Below are 23369 nucleotides of genomic sequence, written 5' to 3'. Positions count from 1 at the left end.
GCTTAATCCCACTCACACACCCAAGAGAAGCACAACTTCAACAAGACATTGTATTTTGTATTAGGGTTTTCAATCCCATTAAACTCAATATATATCCCCTAAATAGGGTATCAGGTCTGATTAGTTGCTACTACTCACCTGACCCACTATTGACTAAAAAGGGTGGCAGCCACCCGACTTAAGACCAAATAGAAACATGGAAATGCAATGACATGTGATAAAAGGGAAAGACGGTTCGAGGGTTTTGGGTCCAGCTCTAACAACTTGTCCCTCCTTCTCCGACACCTTGTCCTCAAGGTGTGAAATCTAGGAACCTTTGTTGGATGTCTTCAGCCCGTTCCCAAGTACTAAGGATATTGTCGTGATGGTTCCATTCTATGAGCCATTCTTATTCTGCTCCCCTATTACTCCTGATTCCTGAGTCCCAGTCGCCTATAGGGATGCATGGAAGGATGTTCGTCGAGAATTGGGGCTGTGTGGGCCTGCTCTTCAGCACTAGAGGCAGGACGGGTTTAAGCTTGGATACATGAAAGACTGGGTGTATGGCTCTTCCCTCTGGAAGCTGCTGTTCACATGCCAAGGACCCAATCCTGCGCTTAATTTGATAAGGTCTGACAAAGCGTGGGGCGAGCTTGCTGTACCCCCTAGGTAGGCGGAATCCTACTGCTTGGGTTGGTCTGCGCAAGTAGACTTATTCTCCAGCATTGTATTGCTGGTCTTTATGCCTTCAGTTGTATTGTATCACCATACGGTTCCGAGGAGCTGATAAATGCTCCTTGAGATCCTTAAGCACAACATCACGACACCTCAGGTGCAGGTCTACTTCTTCCTCTCTTGCTGAACCAGGCTAGTACCTGTGAACATCTGGGGTGGCCTCCCATACACATCTTCAAATGGAGACATACCTATAGAAGAATGCCAATGTGTGTTGTAGGCTAGCTCTGCCCATGACAAATAGTCTGCCCACAACCCTGGTCGCTGACCTGCAAAACAGTGTAAGTCTCCAAGCATCTATTTACCACCTTTGTTTTGCCCATTTGTTTGGGGGTGGTATGCAGTGCTCATTTGCAACTTGGTGCCCTGTAGTTGAAAATATTCCTTCCAAAATACACTTAAGAAGAGTGGGGTCACAGTCACTAGTGATGGAGTGTGGCATTCCATGCAACCGTAAAATGTAGTCTTGTAAGGACTTAGCCACAGATTTGGCTGTGTATGGGTGGACTCGGGGCACAAAATGAGCAGTCCTAACATATTCTCTGATGGCTCTCTTTATGCCTGGCCAAAAGGAGGTGGGACACAGCCTGCGATACTTTCCTTCAGCCCCTTCATGTTCCGTTGCATTAGCAGTATGGAAATGATTCAGGAATATCGTTGGCAGGTGAGTTTCAGGAGGGATAAATATCCTTCAGTTGCGATATAGGTAGGGATGCTTCCATTCATACCCATACGTCTGGTGAGGGGATGACTGTAATCGATCTTTGATGCGGTGAGTTAAGGAAGCATGCTGGTGAGACGCCTTGATTTGTTCCCATAGGTCCAATTGAACCCTTGACAAGGCTAGCAGGGTAGTTTCCGCTTGCTGTTCTGCTGCTCGTGACAGGCTATCGGCAGCACCATTGCCCTTTCCCTTACGAAACTGCATTTTAAGTCAAAGCCCATCAATTTGAAGATCCACCGCTGGAGAACAGGTGAGAGGGTTCATTGTTGGAAGCAGAATCTTAAACTATTGTGGTTTGTCAGCACTATGAATTTTCATCCCAATAAGTAGTGCCTCCATTTCATAATTTCCATAACAATGGCCATGAGTTCCCTTTCATAAGTCGATTTTGCACTGGAGGCGGTTTCCATGGCCTTACTGAAAATCAGATGTTTTTCTTGACTTAATACAGCCCCTACTCCCACGTTTGAAGCGTCAGATTTTACCACAAATGGTAGCTAGAAATTTGGCATCTGTAACATAGGAGCTGTCGTCACAGCGTCTTTCAATTTGGCAAAGGCTTTCCCATCTGAATTGCCCCTTTTTAGTGTGCTGTTAATGGAGAAGCTATAATCCCATATCCAGACACAAACTTGTGGTAATAACCCGCAAGTCCTAAAAATGCCCGCAGCTCTCTCACGGTTTTGGGCTGTACCTCTTAGCATGACAGAGCAAACGGGCGTACAATTTGGAGTACAAAATCATGCTGATGAAAAGAGAAAAAAAAATTAAGGAAAGAAGAAATCAACAATCCCTTGATTACAACAATAAGAAAAGGGAAACTTCCAAACAAGCAAAGAAAATGCAATCCCAGCGCATGAATCAATCAATCTGTAAACCAAAGGAAAGATATCTTTTCATGAATGATTTGATGTAAATTGCCTATATATACTAGTGGAACCTCACCCAACGATAATGGGGTGAGAGAGCATCATCGTGGATGTAGGAGAACAATACTCCGAACCACGTTAAAATTCTGAGTGATTTCATTTTTTGCCTTTGCTTCATTTATAACATGGTATCAGAGCTCTCATCCACCGGAAGACCCTAATAAAGCGTGAAAATCTAGTCAACCGGACGACATCTGGCGAAGACGACCAGTCCAGTAGATTAGTCCAAACCCAAGGTACACTCCTACCATTTTTGAGACGTGGTGGTGCTGTTTTGAAGAAGAAACCAATCACAGTCGGATTTGAGCAGAAATCGGCGGTGCTACAGGGCATTCCACTGCCACAGTGACTGGCTCTTCAATTTTTCATCGAATTTGGGGTTTTTGAGCAATTTGGTGCATTACTCTTGTAGTTTACCCTTTTATCTGCATGTTATCTTCGCTTGAAGTTGATTTTTGTCATTGATTACGCGAGATTTGAATCAAATTCGTGTGACTATTGGGCGCATTGTCTGGTGGTAGAAGCAGCAGAACGGGGTATAACAACCGGTGCTTATTATCCCTGGCGCTGTTTGTTGCAAGATAATCAAGTTGTGTTTGAATTTTCTACAAATCATTGTGTGGTGAAGGACCAACGTACAGGGGTGGTGATCCTACAATGTAGGAGTAACAATAGCCTCTATCGTCTCCAACTCCCACAACCAGAAGGCAATAAGTGTCAAACTGAGAAGGTGGCACTCTATGGAGAATGAACTACTATCAGTAGATGGCATGCTAGACTTGGACACACTGCTTTGAATAATGTTCATTTTATTTTGAGACAATTTAAACTTCCTTTTGAGAGTGATGTCAAACACAATAACTTTTGTGATGCTTGTCAATCTGGAAAATCACATGCTCTTCCATGTACTCTATCTGATCACAAAGCTACTAAACCACTTGAAGTGGTTCATTCGGATCTATGGGGTCCTGCGCCCATGATTAGCAAAGACAGATATTGATACTATGTCTCCTTTACAGATGAATACTCGAAGTATACCTGGATTTATTTTATGGCATATAAGTCTGACATTGAAAAGACTTTTAAAGTGTTTAAGGTGAAAGTTGAAAATATCTTTGATTCAAAAATTAAAATTTTCCAATTTGACGGTGGTGGTGAGTATGCAGCTCTTAACAAGTTCTTTCAAGATCATGGTATCGAAAGAAAAATTCCTTGCCCTTATACACATGAACAGAATGGCACAGCTGAAAGGAAGCATCACACAATTGTTGAAACAGACCTCTCCCTTCTTAAACATGGAGGCGGCTGATGCTGTCAGCACAACAACATATGTATTGAACCGCGTTCCTACAACAGGTCTCAAAGGCAAGTCCCCGTTTGAAATTTTATTCCAAAAACCTCCAAACTATAAATTCTTGCGAGTGTTTGGCTGTGCCGCATACCCAAACTTACAGCCTTATTGTCAGCACAAGCTTCAACCTAAGTCTTCCAAACACGCCTCTCTTGGATACTCAAATGTTCACAAGGGTTATCTTTGTTACAACCTTCAAAATTCCAAAATCATTGTCAGTTGAAACGTTGTGTTCAATGAGTCAGACTTTCCTTTTCATGAACAACCAAAACCACTCCATGATCCCCATAGTACCACCATACCGCTACCAATTTGTTTACCTATGCTACCTACCACAACCAACTCCCTCTCAAATCACCCACCACCACCATCTCAAACCCCTCCTACCCGTGACTCACCTCTCACTCCAGCTCCACCTCTCACACTAGACGAATCAGCCATTCCTCCACCTCCAGCTGTGACCCCACTTAGAATCCATAGTATGATCCGCTCACAAGATGGCACGAGAAGACCAAAATCCTCATTTTCAGCAGCCTACCCACTTCCCATTGCTCGTCACCCAATCTTACTCCGACCAGGAACCAAGAACTTATGTTCAAGCCCTCAAGACTCTACATTGGCAAGAGGCTATGGCAAAAGAGATGCAAGCTCTTCACAAAATGGCACGTGGACTTTGGTTCGATTTGACCGGACCTTTTCCATTATCGGGTGCAAATGGATCTTCAAGATTAAACGTAAAACTGATGGAACTTTGGAACACTACAAAGCTTGGCTAGTCGCCAAAGACTATGATCAAATTGAAGGCATTGACTACTTTGAAACATTCAGTCCTGTTGTAAAGCCAGCTACTGTACGCACGGTTTTATCTCTCACTACTTCTCTTCGATGACCTATAAAACAACTCGACATCAATAATGCGTTTCTTCATGGGGATCTTACTGAAGATGTTTATATGGCTCAGCCCCCGGGATTTGAAGATCAACGCCACCTAGGTTATGTGTGCAAACTTCATAAAACACTCTATGGCCTCAAGCAAGCCCCAAGAGCTTGGTATCACCATCTCAGTCAGTCACTCCTACATATGGGGTTTAAAATGCCTCATGCTGACGACTCCTTGTTCACCTTGACTAGAGGTCAGGTTAGGATTTTTGTCATGGTTTATGTCGATGATATTCTAATTATCGGGAATTCTACAGATCAAGTTACTCAGTTGGTTCATTGTCTCAGTGTTGCGTTCTCTCTCAAAGATCTTGGATCCTTACATTACTTCTTGGGTATTCAGGCCATTCCAACGTCAGAAGGTTTGCTTCTCTCACAACAAAAGTATATTATTGACATTTTGACTAGAACAAATATGACTGGTGCCAAGCCTATCTCTACACCACTACCGGCCAATTCCTCTCCGACAAAAGTTGGAACACCATTTTCAGACGCCACTCTATATTGCCAAACTGTTGGGGCCCTTCAATATCTCACCATCACTAGGCCACATCTTTCTTTCGCAGTCAATGAAATGTGTCAATTCATGCACACACCTACGCAGGTCTCTTACCCGGGACATGTGATCAGCTGAGGGCAGGTGAGGATGAAAGAAAATAAAGTAGCTGTTGTGTGTGTGATTGGGTACTGTTAGAAATCAAGCAAAGGCAAAAAATGAAATCACTCAGAATTTTAACGTGGTTCGAAGTATTGTTCTACATCCACGATGATGCTCTCTCATCTCATTATCGTTGGGTGAGGTTCCACTAGTATATGTAGGCAATTTACATCAAATCATTCTTGGAAAGATATCTTTCCTTTGGTTTACAGATTGATTGATTCATGCGCTGGGATTGCATAATCAAGGGATTGTTTTCTTCTTTCTATAATTTTCTTTCCCTTTTCATCAGCATGATTTTGTCCTCCAGATTGTATGCCCGTTTCCTCTCTCATGCTAAAATCCCCCCTCAAACTCAATGGTCCTGAACGAACGTTGAGTTTGAACCGTCCTCGAACAAAGGTATCTGTGGGGAGGGCTTTGGTGAGAGGATCCGCCAATTGATGAGAAGTCGGAACGTGTCTGACAGAGAGTTGTTTGCGGGCAACAAGATCTCGAACGAAGTGTAAATCCACGGGAGCTTATGCTATCTTCCTTGGTCGCAATTTGATCTCTTGGAGTTCGAAGAAACAACCTACTGTCGCCCGTTCCGCTACTGAAGTTGAGTACCAGACCGTCGCCAATACTGCTGCAGCAGTCCTTTGGTTTAAATACTTGTTACAAGACATGGGCATCTGTCCTTCTGAACCACCAACACTTTGGTTTGACAACATTAATATCCACCTATATGACGGCGAATCCGGTACTTCATCAAAAGAGTAAACATATTGAACTGGATTTACACTTCGTTCGAGATCTTGTTGCCCGCAAACAACTCTCTGTCAGACACATTCTCGCTTCTCATCAATTGGCGGATCCTCTCACCAAAGCCCTCCCCACAGATACCTTTGTTCGAGGACGGTTCAAACGCAACGTTCGTTCAAGACCATTAAGTTTGAGGGGGGATCTTAGCATGAGAGAGCAAACGAGCGTACAATCTGGAAGACAAAATCATGCTGATAAAAAGGGAAAGAAAATTATGGAAAGAAGAAACCAACAATCCCTTGATTATGCAATCCCAGCGCATGATTCAATCAATCCGTAAACCAAAGGAAAGATATCTTTCCAAGAATGATTTGATGTAAATTGCCTATATATACTAGTGGAACCTCACCGAACGATAATGGGGTGAGAGAGCATCATCGTGGATGTAGGAGAATAATACTCCGAACCACGTTAAAATTCTGAGTGATTTCATTTTTTGCCTTTGCTTGATTTCTAACAGTACCCAATCACACACACAGCAGCTACTTTATTTTCTTTCATCCTCACCTGCCCTCAGCTGATCACATGTCCCGGGCAAGAGACCTGCGTGGTGCCAAAGGTACGCTTGGATATGTTAGCCTTCAGTTGGTTCTGCTACAACGCAGAGAGAAGTGTGTGTAGGTGTTGCAAGTGTTCTTCTTCCTCCTTGTTGTATATCAAGATATTAAAAAAAAACTATAAACCTGCACAGGTAAGGGCGAAAAATGTTCATCACAGATTAGAACGTCGCAGGTGCGTTGGTCAGTCCAAAGGGCATGACCACAAATTCATAATGCTCGTCATAGGTGAGGAATGCAGTCTTGGACACATCATCAGCCACCACCCGAATCTGGTGGTACCTTGAGCGCAGGTCTAACTTGGAAAAATAGATCTGTCCTTGCAGTTCGTGCAAGTGATCGTCTTTAACTGGAATTGGGTAGCGATCCTTGACAGTTACCGCATTGAGCGTGCGGTAATCGACACAAAAGCACCAACTATGTTGTTTTTCTTCACCAACAAGGTGGGAGAGGTGGACAGACTGTGACGGGGCTAGATAATACCACTACGCAACATCTCCACCATACTCTCTAAGGCATGCCGTTGCACTTGATTATTGTCACAAAAAACGTGTATGGGTATTATACGGCAAGGAATTTCTCGGGTATAATATGGCAAAGTCGTATATCTCGAGAATATCTTGGCGAATTTTTTAAAAATTTAAAACATTTAATAAATCTTGAAAATTGTCAAAAAAATAAAAATTAATAAAAAACAAAAAAAAAAGGAAAAAACGGGTATAATACGTATAATACAGGTATTATACGGGTATTATAAGCGTTTTTTTTAAAACACGTTTTTTTCACATTTTATACAGCTGACTTGTTTTTCACGTTTTATACGTGTTTTTTTCGGAATAAAACCCGTTTTTTGTGACAAATTTATACCTATAAGGCCTTTGTTTGATAGCAGCAGTACCAGGTTGCAAAATTATGCGATGATTGCTGTCCCTGCTTGGAGGCAGCCCTCTTGGAGCCTAGAACACCTCTTGGAACTCTTGCATTATCTATTCATGTTTAACTCCATCGACTTCTGTCTGCTGCAACAATTATTGGGCTTACCCAGGGTTTGATTACTCGTAGCTAGCAGTAAGAACGAAGCTGATGTTTTTTCATGAGTTTCAGTGCTGATTCTTCTGCAATTCATTTCCGTGATGCTGCTTCTAGCGTGGACTGTCCTTGGTCCCTGTCCCTGAAATGCATTCTCATCTTCACGAAGTCCCATACTACCTTGCCTCTGTCTCTTACCATTGTATACCAATTACCAAGTCGGCCCCTGCCATGGCCATGGGAAAACAATGGCCCTGAATTTCCAATATTTTGCGACTGCAGTTCCCTCTGCACTTCAAGGTGCTCCCATCACCTACCACCACATTGTGGGTGGGTCCTGTATCCACCAGCACGCTCACCCTCCTCCCTCTCAGGCGGCCTTCCACACGCATTAGCTGGGGTGCATCGTCGCCAGCTAGCACGTGCAATCGAATCTCCGGTGAGCCCTGCCCTGCTTCATCCAACTGACCATCTTGCTCTTCTTCTATCTCAATGGTGTCGTTAGGGGTTTCTTTTTCTTCCACCAAGTACATGTGCAAACGCTTGCAGGCATGCCCTGGCGTCAATGGCTGATCACAGTGAAAGCATATACCTTGTCGCCTCTTTTCCTTAATCTGCTCAGGCGTTAACTGTCGAACAAATGGCTTGGGGATGATGGGCTTCATGTTGGGACTGGGGTTGCCAGCGTTTTCTGTTTTCATGTGTCCCTTCGCCAACCCTCTGTTCTCTTGCCATCCATGCCCTAAAACGTGGAGACGTTTATATTTCTCCTCTACTGTTTTTGCCCATTCGAAACACTCTGCTAGGTTTCCTGGTTTCTGGGCCTGCATCTCTACTCGCAACACTTCCTTCAACCCCCCTACGAAAGCCCCCACCAAGGTTTCCACCAACCACCTTTTAACCATATTGTTGATGCTTTTAAATCTCTCTTGGTATTCCATTACTGAACCTGTCTGCTTGATTTTGGAGAGTTCAACTTTGTAATCCAACTATGTACAGGGGCCAAAACGAGCAGTTAGTGCTTCTACCAGCGTCTCCCAATTCGGTTTCCCTTGATAGGGCCAATATCCATCGGTACCACCTTATTGCAGATCCTTCGAAGTGTACTGCTGCATGATTCACCCTCTGCTCTCTATTGATTCCTTGACACTCAAAAAATTGTTCTGATTTGAACACCCAGCTCAATGGATCTTCCCCAATAAATTTGCGAAATTCTATTTCCACTGGTTTCCTGGGTGTTTCCATCGTGGTTGATGTTCCGCCTGGTTTCCATCGTGGTTGATGGTCCGCCTGGTTCCCTTCTGTGTCTATCCTCTGATTCAGTCCACACAGAACTGGGAGTTTGTTTTTGGAATCGTCTTCTCTATGAGCAATAGTATGTCTTGAAAAATGGCATAGAATTATGAATTCAAGGGTGGTGCTGTTTCTTTTCTTACATTAATGGGTAGAGCAAGAGAGAAATAGCAAGATATTTTAGTCTTAGGATTTCTTTCTTTTTTTTAAAATTTTTATTTTAACCTTTTTTTTTTACGATTTACAAAGAAAACCTTTTACTTTTTTCTTGTGATAATTCACAAAGAGGACCTTTTATAATTTGTAAAAGCTTCCTATAGCATTTGATTGATATGTGTGTGTGTGTGTGTGTATATATATATAGAGAGAGAGAGAGAGTGAGAGAACACAATTCAATGCTATCATGTGCTGGATACTGACGGATGGTTAAAACTTAAAAATTTGTTGCTAAAAAAATCGACACTAGATTGCCATTAGCCACAGTTTATGGTTGGTGACCGTTTATGTTGGCTTTATTGACGGTTATGGCATTTTAGCAATGCATTTTTAAATGTTATCGATCTAGCAACTATCTAGCACATAGCAGCATTGACTTATATACTATGTCACATGGCTGTGGGTTGTGGGAGCTGGTGCGGGTGCAGATGCGACAACTTTTCAAAAAGATTTCGGTGCGGGTGCAGGGATGATGTGTATATATGTGTGTGTGTATATATGTATAAATCGTTTGTTACGTAGTTATTTAACTGTTTAGTAGTTTTATTTATCTATACTTACAAATAAACTTTTTTTTATTAGAGATAGTTTAGTTATGTGCACATTTAAAATGGCCAGTTTTGGCTGTGTCGGAAAAGCAGCAGCACCAACGTCGACATGGGTGCGACATGGGTGTGGCAGCCATTTAGAAGCACCCATATGACATAGCCTATGTATATATATACATTGTCACAAACATCACGTCTTAATCGAAAAAGATGCGTTTAAACACATGAAAAATAAGTCAGCCGTATAGAACGACAATAAGATGCATTTTTTTTTAAATGTCAGAATCTAGAAAACACGTATTGTACGTGTTTCTTTCGCGTTTTTTAATATTTTTAATTAATTTGTGATTTATTTTATTTTTTTATAATTTCAGGATTTTTTAAAATTTTTAAAATTTTGCCGAGATATTCCTGAGATATACAACTTTGCCGTATTATATCCGAGAAATTCTTCGCCGTATAATACCTTTACACGTTATATGTGACAAATATATATATATATATATATATATATATATAAAATCCCTGAATGGTGATGCCATCGGATGGCCATCGTTGTTTATTTAAATAAATGCAAGCTGCTCCTTCCCCCACTCACGAGAGGCCCTCACTCACTCACTCTCTCTCTCTCCCTTGCTCTCACCATCCATCTCTAGCTCTCATCCCTTGCCCCTCATCCTCCCCTTCTCACATCCCTTATTAGTCCCTCCCTCTTTTGCTCTCTCCTTGTCCTCCCTCTCCCTCTCATGTCTCACCTCCCTCCTCTATCCCTCCCTCTTTTGCTCTCGTGAGCGCCTCGCGACACTCATTGTCGCTTTCACCTCAGATTTTCGATTAGGGCTCGCCCAAGTAAAATAATATCACTTTGTAACATGCCAATGTCCTCTCATGTTGTGAAGGTGGAAGAAGAGTCTGAAGCCATGTTTAGTTCGTGTACAAATTCTTAAACTCAGGAAGTCTGATCTATGTTGAAAATTAAACAATGAGTAAAATTTACACGAATTTTCAATTGAGTGAGATTGGTCTTGCAAATAGACCTGCACTGCCACACAACATTATTTCATGAAAGATGGTTCACGAGAGTCGTCTCTTCAGATAGGAGAAAGGAACAAAAATAACAGAAGCCCCAAGGAGTGAGATCCAAGTAATCACCAATTGAAAAGAAAGAACATCTTAGTGTTTTTTTTGGTATTATTTACTAATCTTCTTACTTAAGACTTGAACTATTTTGTTGACTTTTGAGGGCTCCGACTTAAGGAGAGACCTCTCTATTTTCAATTTAAAGATGAACTGGAGATAGTGACATAATCTAGGGTTTTTGGTTTGACATTCTGCCTTTATCATTTCTTCACCAGAACTAGTCATATGTTACTGTCTACATTAATGTGTCTGATCCGATGCCTTGTCAACTGCATTCCATCTTTGATTCTCTCCCATACGACTTGAACGTGTTCGTATGAGTTAATCTCAGTAAAAAACAAGTTCAAGAGAGGAAAAACGAAAGAAACAACTGCAACAAGCAACAAATTTCATAGGTACTGCATGAAATTTATCTGTACATGAGGCACATATCACAACCCACAAGAGATGAAGAATCAAGAGAGTGAAACACAAAGAGGTTTGGGGATTCTACATGACGGGCAGCAAGTGCTTGCGGCCATTCACACCGTGTGCATTGCAGCTACCATCAGTATCAGGGTCGTTCAACAGCTCTCCAACATAGCCAAGATAACCTTCTTTGCCTTAAACTCCAGGGCAGGCAGAAATTGCTTCTGAAGCTGCAGATTGGGGCCCTTGGAAGTAACCATTCCCAAAGGGGTTGCTTATTTTCCAGTGTCATAGATATCGTGATATTTTCAAAAATATCGTGATATTAATGCGAAAAATAAGAAAAACGAAAAAAGGGAAAATATCGTGATATTTTGAGAAAAAGGAAAAAATATTTATCGCGTTATTATCGTGTTTATTTCGCGATTTTTTTCTGATTTTTTCTACTTTTTAGTGTTGATCTTATGATGGTTTCAAATATAAACTTAGACTGAATTAATTTCATCATTTTTATTATTATTAAAACATTCCTTTTATCACTATTATATAGTCTTATTTTTTTTCCTATTAGTTTCTCATTTATTTCATTTATACCTAATTTTTTTATTTTTTAAATTTTCCAAGTTTTTCCCGAGATTTTCTTGAGAAAAACAACTTTGTCGTCAAAAAAAAAAAGAAAAATCTTGAAAACCCGAGAACGATAGTTGTGACATTGGTCACTGCCCCAGCCATTGGACCAGCAATGTTGATGATCATACCAGCAACACCCACATCACCATTTGGTGCTACCAGTGTTGGAGTTTGAGGCCCATAAAGAGGCTGGTGGAAAGGCTAGGTGCACTGCCCTGGGCACTGGGTCTCACAGTTGCCCCAGATGTAGACAAATCTCTCCTTTGGGTTCAAAGGTGCAGAATCATGGAACCCACAATTGCAAATGCAAAACCCTTCCATAGTAATGTTTTTAGCAGTGATAGCTAATATGATGCCACCACCACCAACAGCAGCAGTAGCCTTTGCACCTAATTCTTTGATCTGGGTCCTCTTGAGTGACTTCCCCATTGATCAGCTCTCATCGAAAACCTAGGGCGAGAGAGCAAGAGCGAGTGAGAATGACCCTCTCACGAGAGCAAGAAAGGGAGGGGCTGACAAGGGAGGTGAGGGGCAATGGATGATGAGCAAAAGAGGGAGGATGAGAGCAGGAGGCAGGGAGAACGAGAGCAAGAGAGAGAGGGCAAGAACAGGGTTTTAAAAGAGAGAGAGAGAGAGAGAGAGCCTGTAGTGAGCGGGAGAAGGAGCATCTTATGTTTTTTTTCTAAAAAAAAAACGACGATGGCCGTCTAATGGCATCAGATCGGATAGCGATCCTTTGGTGTCCCTTGATGTCAAGCAATTGTAGAGTCACCATTCAGGGACTATATATATATATGATATATAGCTTGAGAGAGAGAGAGAGCCTTTGGTCCTAGACTCATAAGAAACCATCTCGGCTTTTGATTTTGTCCATAGGGCATTTTCATCATCTAGTATTAAGTCACAACTTTTTCTCTCTTCTTTCTTTTTTCCCTCAGCCACCAATCTCTAAAAAAAAAAATTCAAGGGCTGAAATAGTTTCTTAAGAACTACCATCTAAGAATCTGAAACCTATCAATTTCTGTGTCTATATGTATATATAATATAAATGTAAATATAAATACATGTGTAAATCTTTAGGGGTTTATATACCAATATCTACTAATGGCGGGTGGTTTAGAATCTGCAAGATTAAACACCCGAGTCAGCCTTGGGTTTATATGCCTGTGTGCCTATGGTTATCTAGGGTTCGTGGCATTTTTAGGGTGCAAAGTGTGAAACTATGTGGCAGATTAGGGACTGCCAAACAAGCATTCATGTCAGTCTTCGGTTGGGGCATTATGATATATGTCTATAAGCATGTAACTGCGCATGTACTTATGTGTGTCTGCCATTACTGCACCTGCATCCGACTTTTTTGTTTTTTTCTTTGAGAAATGTGACATCTGCACCTGCATCCTTGTGACAGATGAAGATGCTATTATATATGTGTTAAATTTTTATTATTCTTTTCTGGTACATGCTCCTTTAGTCTCACAATGAAGATTAATCCTATTTCAGTTCTGAGATAATTTAGTTATGTCTTCTTCAGTTTTTGGCCTCCTATGCCTGCTTTATCCATTTCTTGGACAATTTAAGTTAGTTTCTAAGTACTTGTAGTTGCCCTCTATCTGTATTTGTTTGATAATTTTTTCATTTGGGATGCATTTTTACTGGTGCCTATGGAAGTGATCTCTCTCTCTCTCTCTCTCTCTCTCTCTCTCTCTCTCTCTCTCTCCCCATCTTCCTTTGATCTTATGTGTATCCTTGCCCATGACAACACATTTATATTCATTTATATGCTTGAGGTTGTCTTACCTAGTTGGATTTGATTGGATTTAGTGAAAGGGGATTTTGTTGACCTTCACAGGAGCACTTGTCAAGAGATGATGCAAGGCAGCAGTTCCTTCGAATATTAAAAACTCTTCCTTATGGAAACTCAATTTTCTTTGCTGTTCGCAAGATCGATGACCCCATAGGACTTCTTCCTGGTCGGATTATACTAGGCATCAACAAGCGTGGGGTTTGTCATTCTTATCTTGCATGTTTAGATTTTCTAGTTCTGTTGTACTTGCTAAAACCTTCAAGACTGATTGTGTAAAATTACAGGTTCATTTCTTCCGTCCAGTCCCAAAGGAATATCTGCATTCCGCTGAGTTGAGGGACATTATGCAATTTGGCAGTAGCAACACTGCTGTCTTCTTTAAGATGAGAGTTGCTGGTGTACTTCATATTTTCCAGTTTGAAACTAAACAGGTGCATTTGTGCTACAGTTTTTTTGGGTGTTCTATGATTTGTATCTTTCAAAGTATTAGCTCATTTATACTCTTTCTGATTCCTATATATGGCTGTTACCTTATAGGGAGAGGAAATATGTGTAGCCCTTCAGACACACATAAATGATGTAATGCTGCGTAGGTACTCAAAGGCTCGGTCGATAGCCAGCGCCTCCGTGCAGGGAGATATCTCACAGTCTCCTAGAGTTCCTTCTGTGGATGCATACGAAAAGCGTTTAGAAGAATTAACAAATGCAGTTGAACAATCTCAAAGAAAAGCTGATTGTGTAAGTTGATGTTTTTAATCCTTTCATGGATTGACATTAATTTGCTTCCCTTAACCCAACCATAATGCTGGTCTACTATGTAAGAGGTTCTGAAAACTTATTTCCCATTAACTTTGTCATTCTAAGTGTCTGATGTTTATACCAAGTTGGAAAAGTATTATTATGGTCAGTTATTTTCACATTGTTTAATTCTTCAGTATAGTATGCTTCCTCGAATTTTAATGTTCTGTTCATTTGCTGTTAGTGATTAGCTCAATGAAGATTTCCTAAAGATTGTTGAGACTTTCTATATCGACCAAAACAACCTGTAATCGCAGTGGGGATTTGAGGCCCTGACCATATCTAGATGTGATATATATACACTGACTACACAAAGTGTTTTTTTTTTCTCTTTCAATTTGAATTTTTCTGTTCGGGCTTGCTTTGTATCATTCAACAACCACATTCAAATCGTATTTAATGGCATAGACCGACTTACATCCAACAATAATAGCATCACTGGGGAAAATTAGATCCCATGTACCATGTGCAAGTAATGTGTCCATCTCGTCCTGCATCACTTGCTTCCATTTGTGATCCAACAGAGCTTGTTGATGATCAACTTTATTTAGTTCTGAGGTAAATAATGTTTTTCAGTTTGTGCTTTTTAATTCAACGTAATGAAAAAATTTTTAGGTTTTAGCTATTTTATTTGAATAATGTTGTGCTTGTATTTAGTAGTATGTAAGTTGACATCATCATAATGCTTCATGCATTCCACTTTTGAGAATGTTGCATTGGTTGTTTTTGCTCATGAGGAGCCCTCACTATTGCAATTTTGACTTGCTTAATAATGTTGACGTGGATACTTCTATGACAGCTGAAATCCTGCTTATGTACTTAAATCATGCTACTTTATATTTCGGGCAGATTTACGGTGAATTTTAAACTTCAGGTTCAGCTTTTTGTAGTGTTTTCTCATGTTTGTTCCCTTTCAATTTGTAGTTTCTAGAAGAACTACAGGAAAAACAAAAGAGAGAAGTAGAAATGCAAGAGGAGTTAGAGCGATTAAAATTTTCTCTACAGTCAGAGAGGCAAAATCTTGAGGATATTATGGCTGAGCGTGATAGATACAAGATGCTCTGTGATGAAAAAGATTCTGCATTGCAGGTACTTTGGCCTCTTGCTTCTAAGGATAGACTGTCTGGGATGTGATTTTATGTTATGGCTACATATGTGAAGAGGCTGCAGTTATATTGAATATTGTATAACCTATTCACAGGATGCCTTGACCATGAAGAATAATGTGCAAGTGAAGTTCGAAATGGGTTTGGACAATGGCTCGATGTCAACAAATAAAAGTGATGTAGTAATTTTGACGGACACTCGCAGCTGTGTTGGTGGAATTGACACACCCTCAGTATATAATGTAAGAGGAAAGAAACATAAATGTGGCTTTTAGGTCTTTGTAGTAAAAGGCAGTTATAGTTGTATTAATTGGCAGTAGAATTCATAATTTAACTAACATCATGTTGGATTACAGATGCACACAAAATTGGACGAGGAGCTGAAGGCACATTCAAAGGATCTGCTTGCTGCCAAGGAGACGACCAGGAACCTGGTAAAATAAGCTGCAGGAGCAGAAAGTACTTTTTTTCAGTAAAATTGAGCATTTAGCTAATTTGGTCTTGGAACACAGACACACATGAAACTGAGAGCAGAACCAAAGGCACATCTGGAGGATGTGCTCGCTGCCAAGGAAATTACCAAGAAACTGGCAAATGAAAAGCATCTGCTGGAGCAGAAAGTACTCTGGCTAGAAAGAAAAAAATCTGAGGAGGTATGACCCGCTATTTGTGCCTCACCAAAAATATTTTGCATGTCTTCAGAAACTGGCATGCCATTCTAAAAAAAATCGCGCTGAAATGTGAACATATCTGTGATTTCATTTGTTTTCTTAGTGAAAGAAAAGTCGTCCATTTAGTTTACAGAAGTTCTCATCTCCTCTGTACCTTTTTCAACCATATTCTTTTGGACTTTCATTGTTTGTCATATGCCCAGATTAATTTACTAATTAAAAAATTTTAAAAGCTCACCCACTTGATAATTTGCTAACAATTTTTTGTTCTCATTCCACAACTTTTTTATTCTTTGCGAAGAATGTACTCTTTATTCTTGTTGTAGTTATCTTAAATTCTAAGTTACCAGTTTCCTCCATTCCTTACTAGTTTGCTAGATTTATGTATGTATATATATATATATATTCATATTGTGGTTATTTGATCATCACAGATGGACATTCTTGAGAAAAAGTCAGTGCAAGAGCAAGAGAAACTCAAGATTCAAATATCTGAGTTGGAGAAAAGATTGTCTGTGGCTACACAGGAGCTGGTTGTTGCACAATCTATGCTAACCATGAGGAATAATGAGCTTGACGCATTACAAAGTAGTTTAAAAGAGTTAGAAGAACTTAGAGAAATGAAAGAGGTATATTTTACTTTATACTTGCTGTGAATGCTGCTGGTTTTTTCCTTTAGTTATTAAAGCTTGCTTTTTCTGTTTAACCAGGATATAGATAGAAAAAATGCACAGACTGCTGAAATTTTAAAGAAGCAAGGTGCCCAACTAATTGAATTTGAGAAACTTTACAAGGAGGAACAAGTATTAAGAAAGCGTTATTTCAACACCATAGAAGGTTAATTCAAACTATTAGCACATTTTCTTTTTAAAAATATATTTTCTTTGTGGTGCATAGCTTAACGTGTTCTTTCTCATGCTATTTCTCCTTTTTTCTTCTCAAATCAGATATGAAGGGAAAGATACGAGTCTATTGTCGTCTTCGTCCTCTAACTGACAAAGAAATTGCAGACAAAGAAAGATCTGTAGTCACGAGTCTTGATGAATTTACAGTTGAACATCTCTGGAAAGTTGAAAAAACAAAACAATACATTTACGATCACGTCTTTGATTCCCGTGCTTCTCAAGAGGATGTTTTTGAAGATACAAAGGTGTATTTTTAGTTTTTTACTTTAATGTATGCTTAGTCTTCGTTACTTATCTTTTGTTTTATTTTGATTTTATTATTTTTCTTAATTTTTTTTTTCTGATGACACTTTTCTTTTTGCTGTCTAACCTATGGTTTTGTTCTTTGTAAGCAGTATCTGGTGCAGTCAGCTGTGGATGGATATAACGTGTGCATTTTTGCTTACGGTCAAACTGGTTCTGGGAAGACATATACAATATATGGTTCTGATAGCAACCCAGGTCTGACCCCTAGAGCTACTGCTGAATTGTTCAAGATTTTAAAGCGCGGCAATAAAAGGTTCCTTTTCTCTCTAAAGGTGATTTTTGGTCTTAAATTACCTTTCCAATTTCTAGACAATTTGGGCAGGCTATCACCGGTTGGCTTTTTTAGTTACATTTCAGTAGTATCTGCTATGTGCAAGAAGTGGCATTCAAATCATTGTCACTGAAATTTTGAAAATATTATAATGCTATCGCCTGAGAAAAAAGAAACATTTTTATAAGGAAAATATTATGATATTTTCAGCATATTGCGTAATAATAAACTTCTTGGCATTATTATGTCACAATGTTACATTCTTTTCCCCAGTTTTAGTGAGATCCTTTTTATATGTACTTTAGTTGTATGTTGTCCATTTCTCAATTTCTTGTAAAATTTTTAATACTATTTTTTAATATTTTTTGTAGAAAATTGTGGACGAGTGTCTAATTTCATAAACTTTCTTTTATTTGTCACATATTTTGTAATTCTTGTATTTCCCTACATTTCTTAAGAAAAAAAATGAAAAACTCGCATGAGAAACCTCTCTGATGTATAAGTGAAGAACCATGATTGTGATAGTGATTCAAAAAGTACTAAGTATTTTGTCTTTATTTTATTATAAAAATTTGTCGAATAAATCATTTACATTTTCAGTTAAAACAGTTACAAAGACATCAACTTATTGGTTATCTGTATCGTTAATTTCTTGATACGTCTTATTTTTTCATAAGACGTATCCAAGAAGCCTGTGTGAACTATTTGTGCTATAATTCATTCCAAGTGTAGGGAGCTCCTCGCTTCCCATAAGCTTGGCATTATGTGGTCCTAAGTGCTAAAAATCACATAAAAATTCATGACTTTTCGACTTTTTCTTTGTTATTCTTTTGTGCTATGTGCATGTTTGTTTTTGACATGGTAGTTATATCTCTGCTGTACTTCCTTTGTTGATTGTGATATACGGATGGATTGATCCCCTTGTAAACCTCCGAGTTTGGTCCATTACTGTTATTTCTTGTCTTTGGATACGAATCAGGCATCATATTCCACAGCCATTTCATGGTCCTTAACACTTTTTATCAATGTTTTTCTCTTTGAATATCCATATATATATCATTTGTACTTGTATTTGTTATGTAGTTCTCACTTTTCGTCAAAATAGTATGTTTCCTTGTCTAACAGGTTCTTAACTTACTATGTATGTCGAATGACTGCATACCTGGATAGAAAGCATGGCCATTTCAGCAAACATGGTTGCTTGGATCAACATCATAAGATGCTTACTGTAGCCCATGTGGATTGGATCCAAAACAAGATAACTATTGTATCATGACATGGTATTTGTGAAAAACTAACTTTTTCAAATAACATTTTTCAATCCCAAAAACACCTGCAAAATTCCAAAATCTGATAAAGAAATTAGATGAGAATATCATAAATCTTGTTTTACATTATGCTTTAAGGCTTTATGCAACAAATCATACCTCAGATGTATCCAAATTTTAGAAGGTAAACAGATTTATTTGAGCATCACAGTCCAGCACATGCTTATCACAAGTCCTCCAACCCCGAGTTCCCTTTTTCCACTCTCGTGTGGCTCTAATACCATGCTTGACAATGTTGAGAAGAACCAGTCATCTTATTTTCTGTTTGACATGACTTGCAATACTAGAATAGATCATTGTAAAGTAACACAAAGTTCTGGACTAAATCAGATCTAACAGAAAAGTCTACTTACGACAATGGTACAGGACAAAAGTTAGAAAAAGAGTAGACAATATGGACAGATAGGGGTATGGAGTAAGTATGCAATATGATACATTCTTGAAAATTTCATAAGGTTGCCAGTGCGTCATTGACAGTTATATGTTTCCTCTCTCATTCACTAACTTATGCTTCTCCAGCTGTCTCACAACTACCTTAAACTACAGCCTTGGTCCAATTCTCATGGTTGCCACCAGCCCAATTTTATTAAGAACCTTGCAATTTAACCATTTACTCAAGTGCTTTAACTAAAACTATTCACTACCTTTCAAGTGGTCCTGGTCAATGAAAATCTACTAAGGACTGCCTCATCCTTTCTAATTGGCAATGAAGTTAAAGTCATTCTTTACAAGGGTCTGCCTGAGTACCATTTTGAACAGTTTGTTGACTCTTTAGTCTTTGATTCTGTTGACGTGTTTGTATGTGTGGGTCCGGGTTTGGACCCTATCCGAATTGTTGTTCATGTTGAGCTCTATTTAAGCCTTTGTAACCCTTATTTCAAGTTAATGAAAATTAAGAGAGCGAGATAGACCGGCTGCTAGTGGGCACCAGAGATCTCCATCGTGGTTTTTTTCCCTCGAGTCGAGGGTTTTTCCACATTACATTTGTCTTTGTATTCTACTGTTCTTCACGAAACTGTTGCAACATGGTATCAGAGCCGACAAGGTTCTGAGTTTTATGTTCGTTTTGGATGAAGAATCTTGCTGCCGCCAAAGTTTGCTATCTCCATCGCCTGCTTTTGCCCGCAGCTGCCATCATTGCTTCGTCGTGCTTGGACTTGCTTGGACTTGAGCCTTGGTGCCCTGTTTGATTTTTTTTTTTTTGAAAAGGTTATTGCACTGTGATGGCTGAATCAAATTCATCGACTGCTAGTACTGACCGGGCAGGATGTTTGGGGTCTCCAAAACTGAAAACATTCCTGTTCAAGTCACCATTATTCGTCTCTCCAAGGATAATTATCTTCGATAGTCCGCTGCCATCACTATGGGGATTGTTGATCGGGGGCGAATTGCTTTTGTCAATGGGAAGAAAACTAAACTATTTGAGTCTAGCCCACCATGGGATAGGTGGTTTCTTGAGGACAACCAAGTCAAAACCTGGATTGTTATCTCTGTGTCTTCTGATATTCAACCCCTCATTCTTCGTAAGAGGACTGCCAGAGATATTAAGGTTATTTTAGAACAGATGTATGGTCAGCAGAAGAAAGATGTTTGTGTGTCTCAGCTGATGAAAGATGTCTATGCTGTATGGCAAGGAGAACTTTCTGTGGCTAACTTTTATGCGGCGCTGAAATCAAAATGGGAGGAACTTGACTACTATTTCGATGATACTTGGAATTGTCCCCAAGACCAGCTGCATCATTGGGCCAAGGAATGGAGGAACGAGGTGTTTTTGTTCTTGGCTGGACTGAGTGATGACATCGAAGGCATTAGAAGTCAAATGCTTAATTCAGAAGCTATGGTCAGCATTGAGGATGTCTATTCTCGCATTGAGGTTGAAGAGCAGTGACGTCTTGTTATAACAAGGAAAATGAGGGCTCCTTGCACATGTAGTGAGAGGTCTGCCCTTGTTAGCCGAGCTCCTATGGGGGCTACCCGACCCTCTCGGAAATGTACTCACTGCAAGAAAACCGGTTACACCATGGAGTATTGTTGGGATTTGCATCTTGAGAAGAAGAATAGTCGTGGAAGAGCTTCTAGTTGGAACAAGTCTATTTCTGATGTTAATCCAAATGGGGGAAAAACAACAATATCTGCCGATCAGATTTGTGAGCTTCGTGCATACCTAAGTCGAATTGAAACTAGTCAGGTTGAGTCATCAGATGATGTGAAAGTCAATCTGTCCCTTGCTATCTCTGACGAAAAAGGTAATTCTTGTATGAGAGAGTAGATTGTTGACAGTGGTGCTACCCACCACATGATCGTCAATCCTAAGTTTTTTCATGAATATAAGCTCTCGTTTGGGCAGGAACGAGTTTCTCTTGCCGATGGTTCCTCTATTTCCATAGTCAGGGAAGAGTCTCTCACTTTTAAATAAGTTCTTAGTTCACAATGCCTTACATGTTCCTCACCTTCCCTTTAACCTCTTGTCAGTTAGCAAGATTACGAAAGAGTTGAATATTCAACTTATTTTTTCTGCTAATCGTTGTGTCATGCAGGACTCGGTGACTGAGAAGAGGATTGACATTGGTTTGGTTTCTGAGGGGTCATAGCAATTACCCATGCGTGTTGCCACAGCTCTCATGACGGCGGTTAGCAAAACAAAGAAGAGTAGAGAGGACTTCCTTCAGCTGGCCTTGCGATGGCATGAGCGCCTTGGCCATCTTCTTCTTGGAATACTTAGACAGTTGTTTCCTGATTTATGTTCTAGTCTAGACAATGTTGTAAAACGCGTATCGTAAGGCGTATCGGTCGGGCTTTAAGATACGCCGTATCGTAACGTATCGTAACCGTATCGTAAATTTTTTTAAAATAATAATAATAAATAAGAAAAAATTAAAAAAAAATCGAAAAATTCATTAAAAAAATCAGAAAAAATTAAAAATAATAAATTCTTCATAGAAAACATGTTTTAGATAATGATAGACTTATTATTGCTAAATGCTATAAAATTATGTGTTCACGGTTCATCATTCATACTTCATAGACATCAAAATTCATAACAATATCATTCAATTTCAATCAACAAAGCATAAGTCATAAAGTGATAAAGTCATACATGATACAACATTCAAGTGTTCAACAACCATAGATAACTCTTAAGTGGTTCGATACATATAATGATTCATCATTCATAATCTTCATCATCTTCATCTTCATCTTCATCGTCAAGAATTGGAAGATCCTCACCAACATATTCAGCACCAGCAATAGCATTAGCAGACTCTCCTTCATCAACAAAGCCTTCTGTTGTTTCAGCTTCAAGGTTGAAACATTCAAGATCTTCATCATCAAATATTGTAGCTGGTTCTTCCTCAATCCATGGCTCCAGATCGTCAAAGTTTTCCAAGCTGATAGAATCGAACTGAGATGTGCTTCCTTGCTGATGTTTTTTGTAATTATCTATGTTACATAAGAGAAAACTTGTTAATATATAATTTCATATAAATATATTGTACAAAAAATGTGAACTTTAAGCTATATTACCTTTGTTTCAACCTCATATTATATCGAACAAAGACAAGGTCATTCAACCTTTTATGTTTGAGCCTATTCTTTTTTTTGCTATGGATATGTTGGAACACACTCCAGTTCCTTTCGCATCCACTAGCACTGCATGTCTGGCTGAGGACTTTGATTGCAAAACGTGCTAGGTTTGGACAATCAAACCCATACCTATTCCACCACAAATCTAAACAAAAATATAACGTTATAACAAATCAATGTGAAAGTTTTAAAAGAATCAAATGTAACAAATGCAAAGTAAATTAAACATTTCTATGTATTTACCTGGACGCATGGTTGTCCTGGCTCGAACGACGACAGGTTGTCCCATGCTCCGATAACAAGTATCATATAGATGTAACTCATTGCTAACGGCATCTTGTTCTCTAGAATTTGCCACTAATACGTTAATACAATCCAACAAACCACTTAAGACTTCTCTGCCTTTCTTAAATGTAGGAGAAAATGTAATTGCAGGATTTAGATAGTAAGCTGCTGCATGAAGAGGTTGATGAAGCTGTCCAGTCCACCTTTTTATCTATCATCTTCCATATGGGCATATATAACTTTTTCTTTCCTTTTAAGTTGTCTCGAATTGCCTCTTTTGCTTTATCCATGGCCTCATATAAGTACCCTATGGAAGGCCTATCCTCAGTGTCAGCTAACTTGAGGACTTTCACTAATGAAACACAAACTT

General features: G+C 39.4%; 1 protein-coding gene across 3 annotated transcripts in view; it reads left to right on the top strand.

Moving 5' to 3' along the window:
• LOC116256166 (kinesin-like protein KIN-14I) overlaps positions 1 to 23369 on the top strand; it is a 54441-nt gene that overhangs the window by 22364 nt on the left and 8708 nt on the right. For all 3 annotated transcript variants that reach the window (XM_031632423.2, XM_031632421.2, XM_031632422.2), the window contains exons 11-21: positions 13790 to 13942; positions 14029 to 14175; positions 14282 to 14482; positions 15467 to 15631; positions 15744 to 15890; positions 16005 to 16082; positions 16161 to 16301; positions 16754 to 16948; positions 17030 to 17156; positions 17267 to 17469; positions 17620 to 17802. In XM_031632423.2, coding sequence (XP_031488283.1) covers positions 13790 to 13942; positions 14029 to 14175; positions 14282 to 14482; positions 15467 to 15631; positions 15744 to 15890; positions 16005 to 16082; positions 16161 to 16301; positions 16754 to 16948; positions 17030 to 17156; positions 17267 to 17469; positions 17620 to 17802 — 1740 coding nt within the window. The remainder of the gene's footprint in view (positions 1 to 13789; positions 13943 to 14028; positions 14176 to 14281; positions 14483 to 15466; positions 15632 to 15743; positions 15891 to 16004; positions 16083 to 16160; positions 16302 to 16753; positions 16949 to 17029; positions 17157 to 17266; positions 17470 to 17619; positions 17803 to 23369) is intronic.

This window comes from Nymphaea colorata, chromosome 6 (assembly GCF_008831285.2).
Source record: "Nymphaea colorata isolate Beijing-Zhang1983 chromosome 6, ASM883128v2, whole genome shotgun sequence".
Lineage (NCBI taxonomy): Eukaryota > Viridiplantae > Streptophyta > Magnoliopsida > Nymphaeales > Nymphaeaceae > Nymphaea > Nymphaea colorata.
The sequence above is the reverse complement of the archived record's forward strand: the minus strand, read 5'-3'. Positions and strand labels throughout refer to the sequence as shown.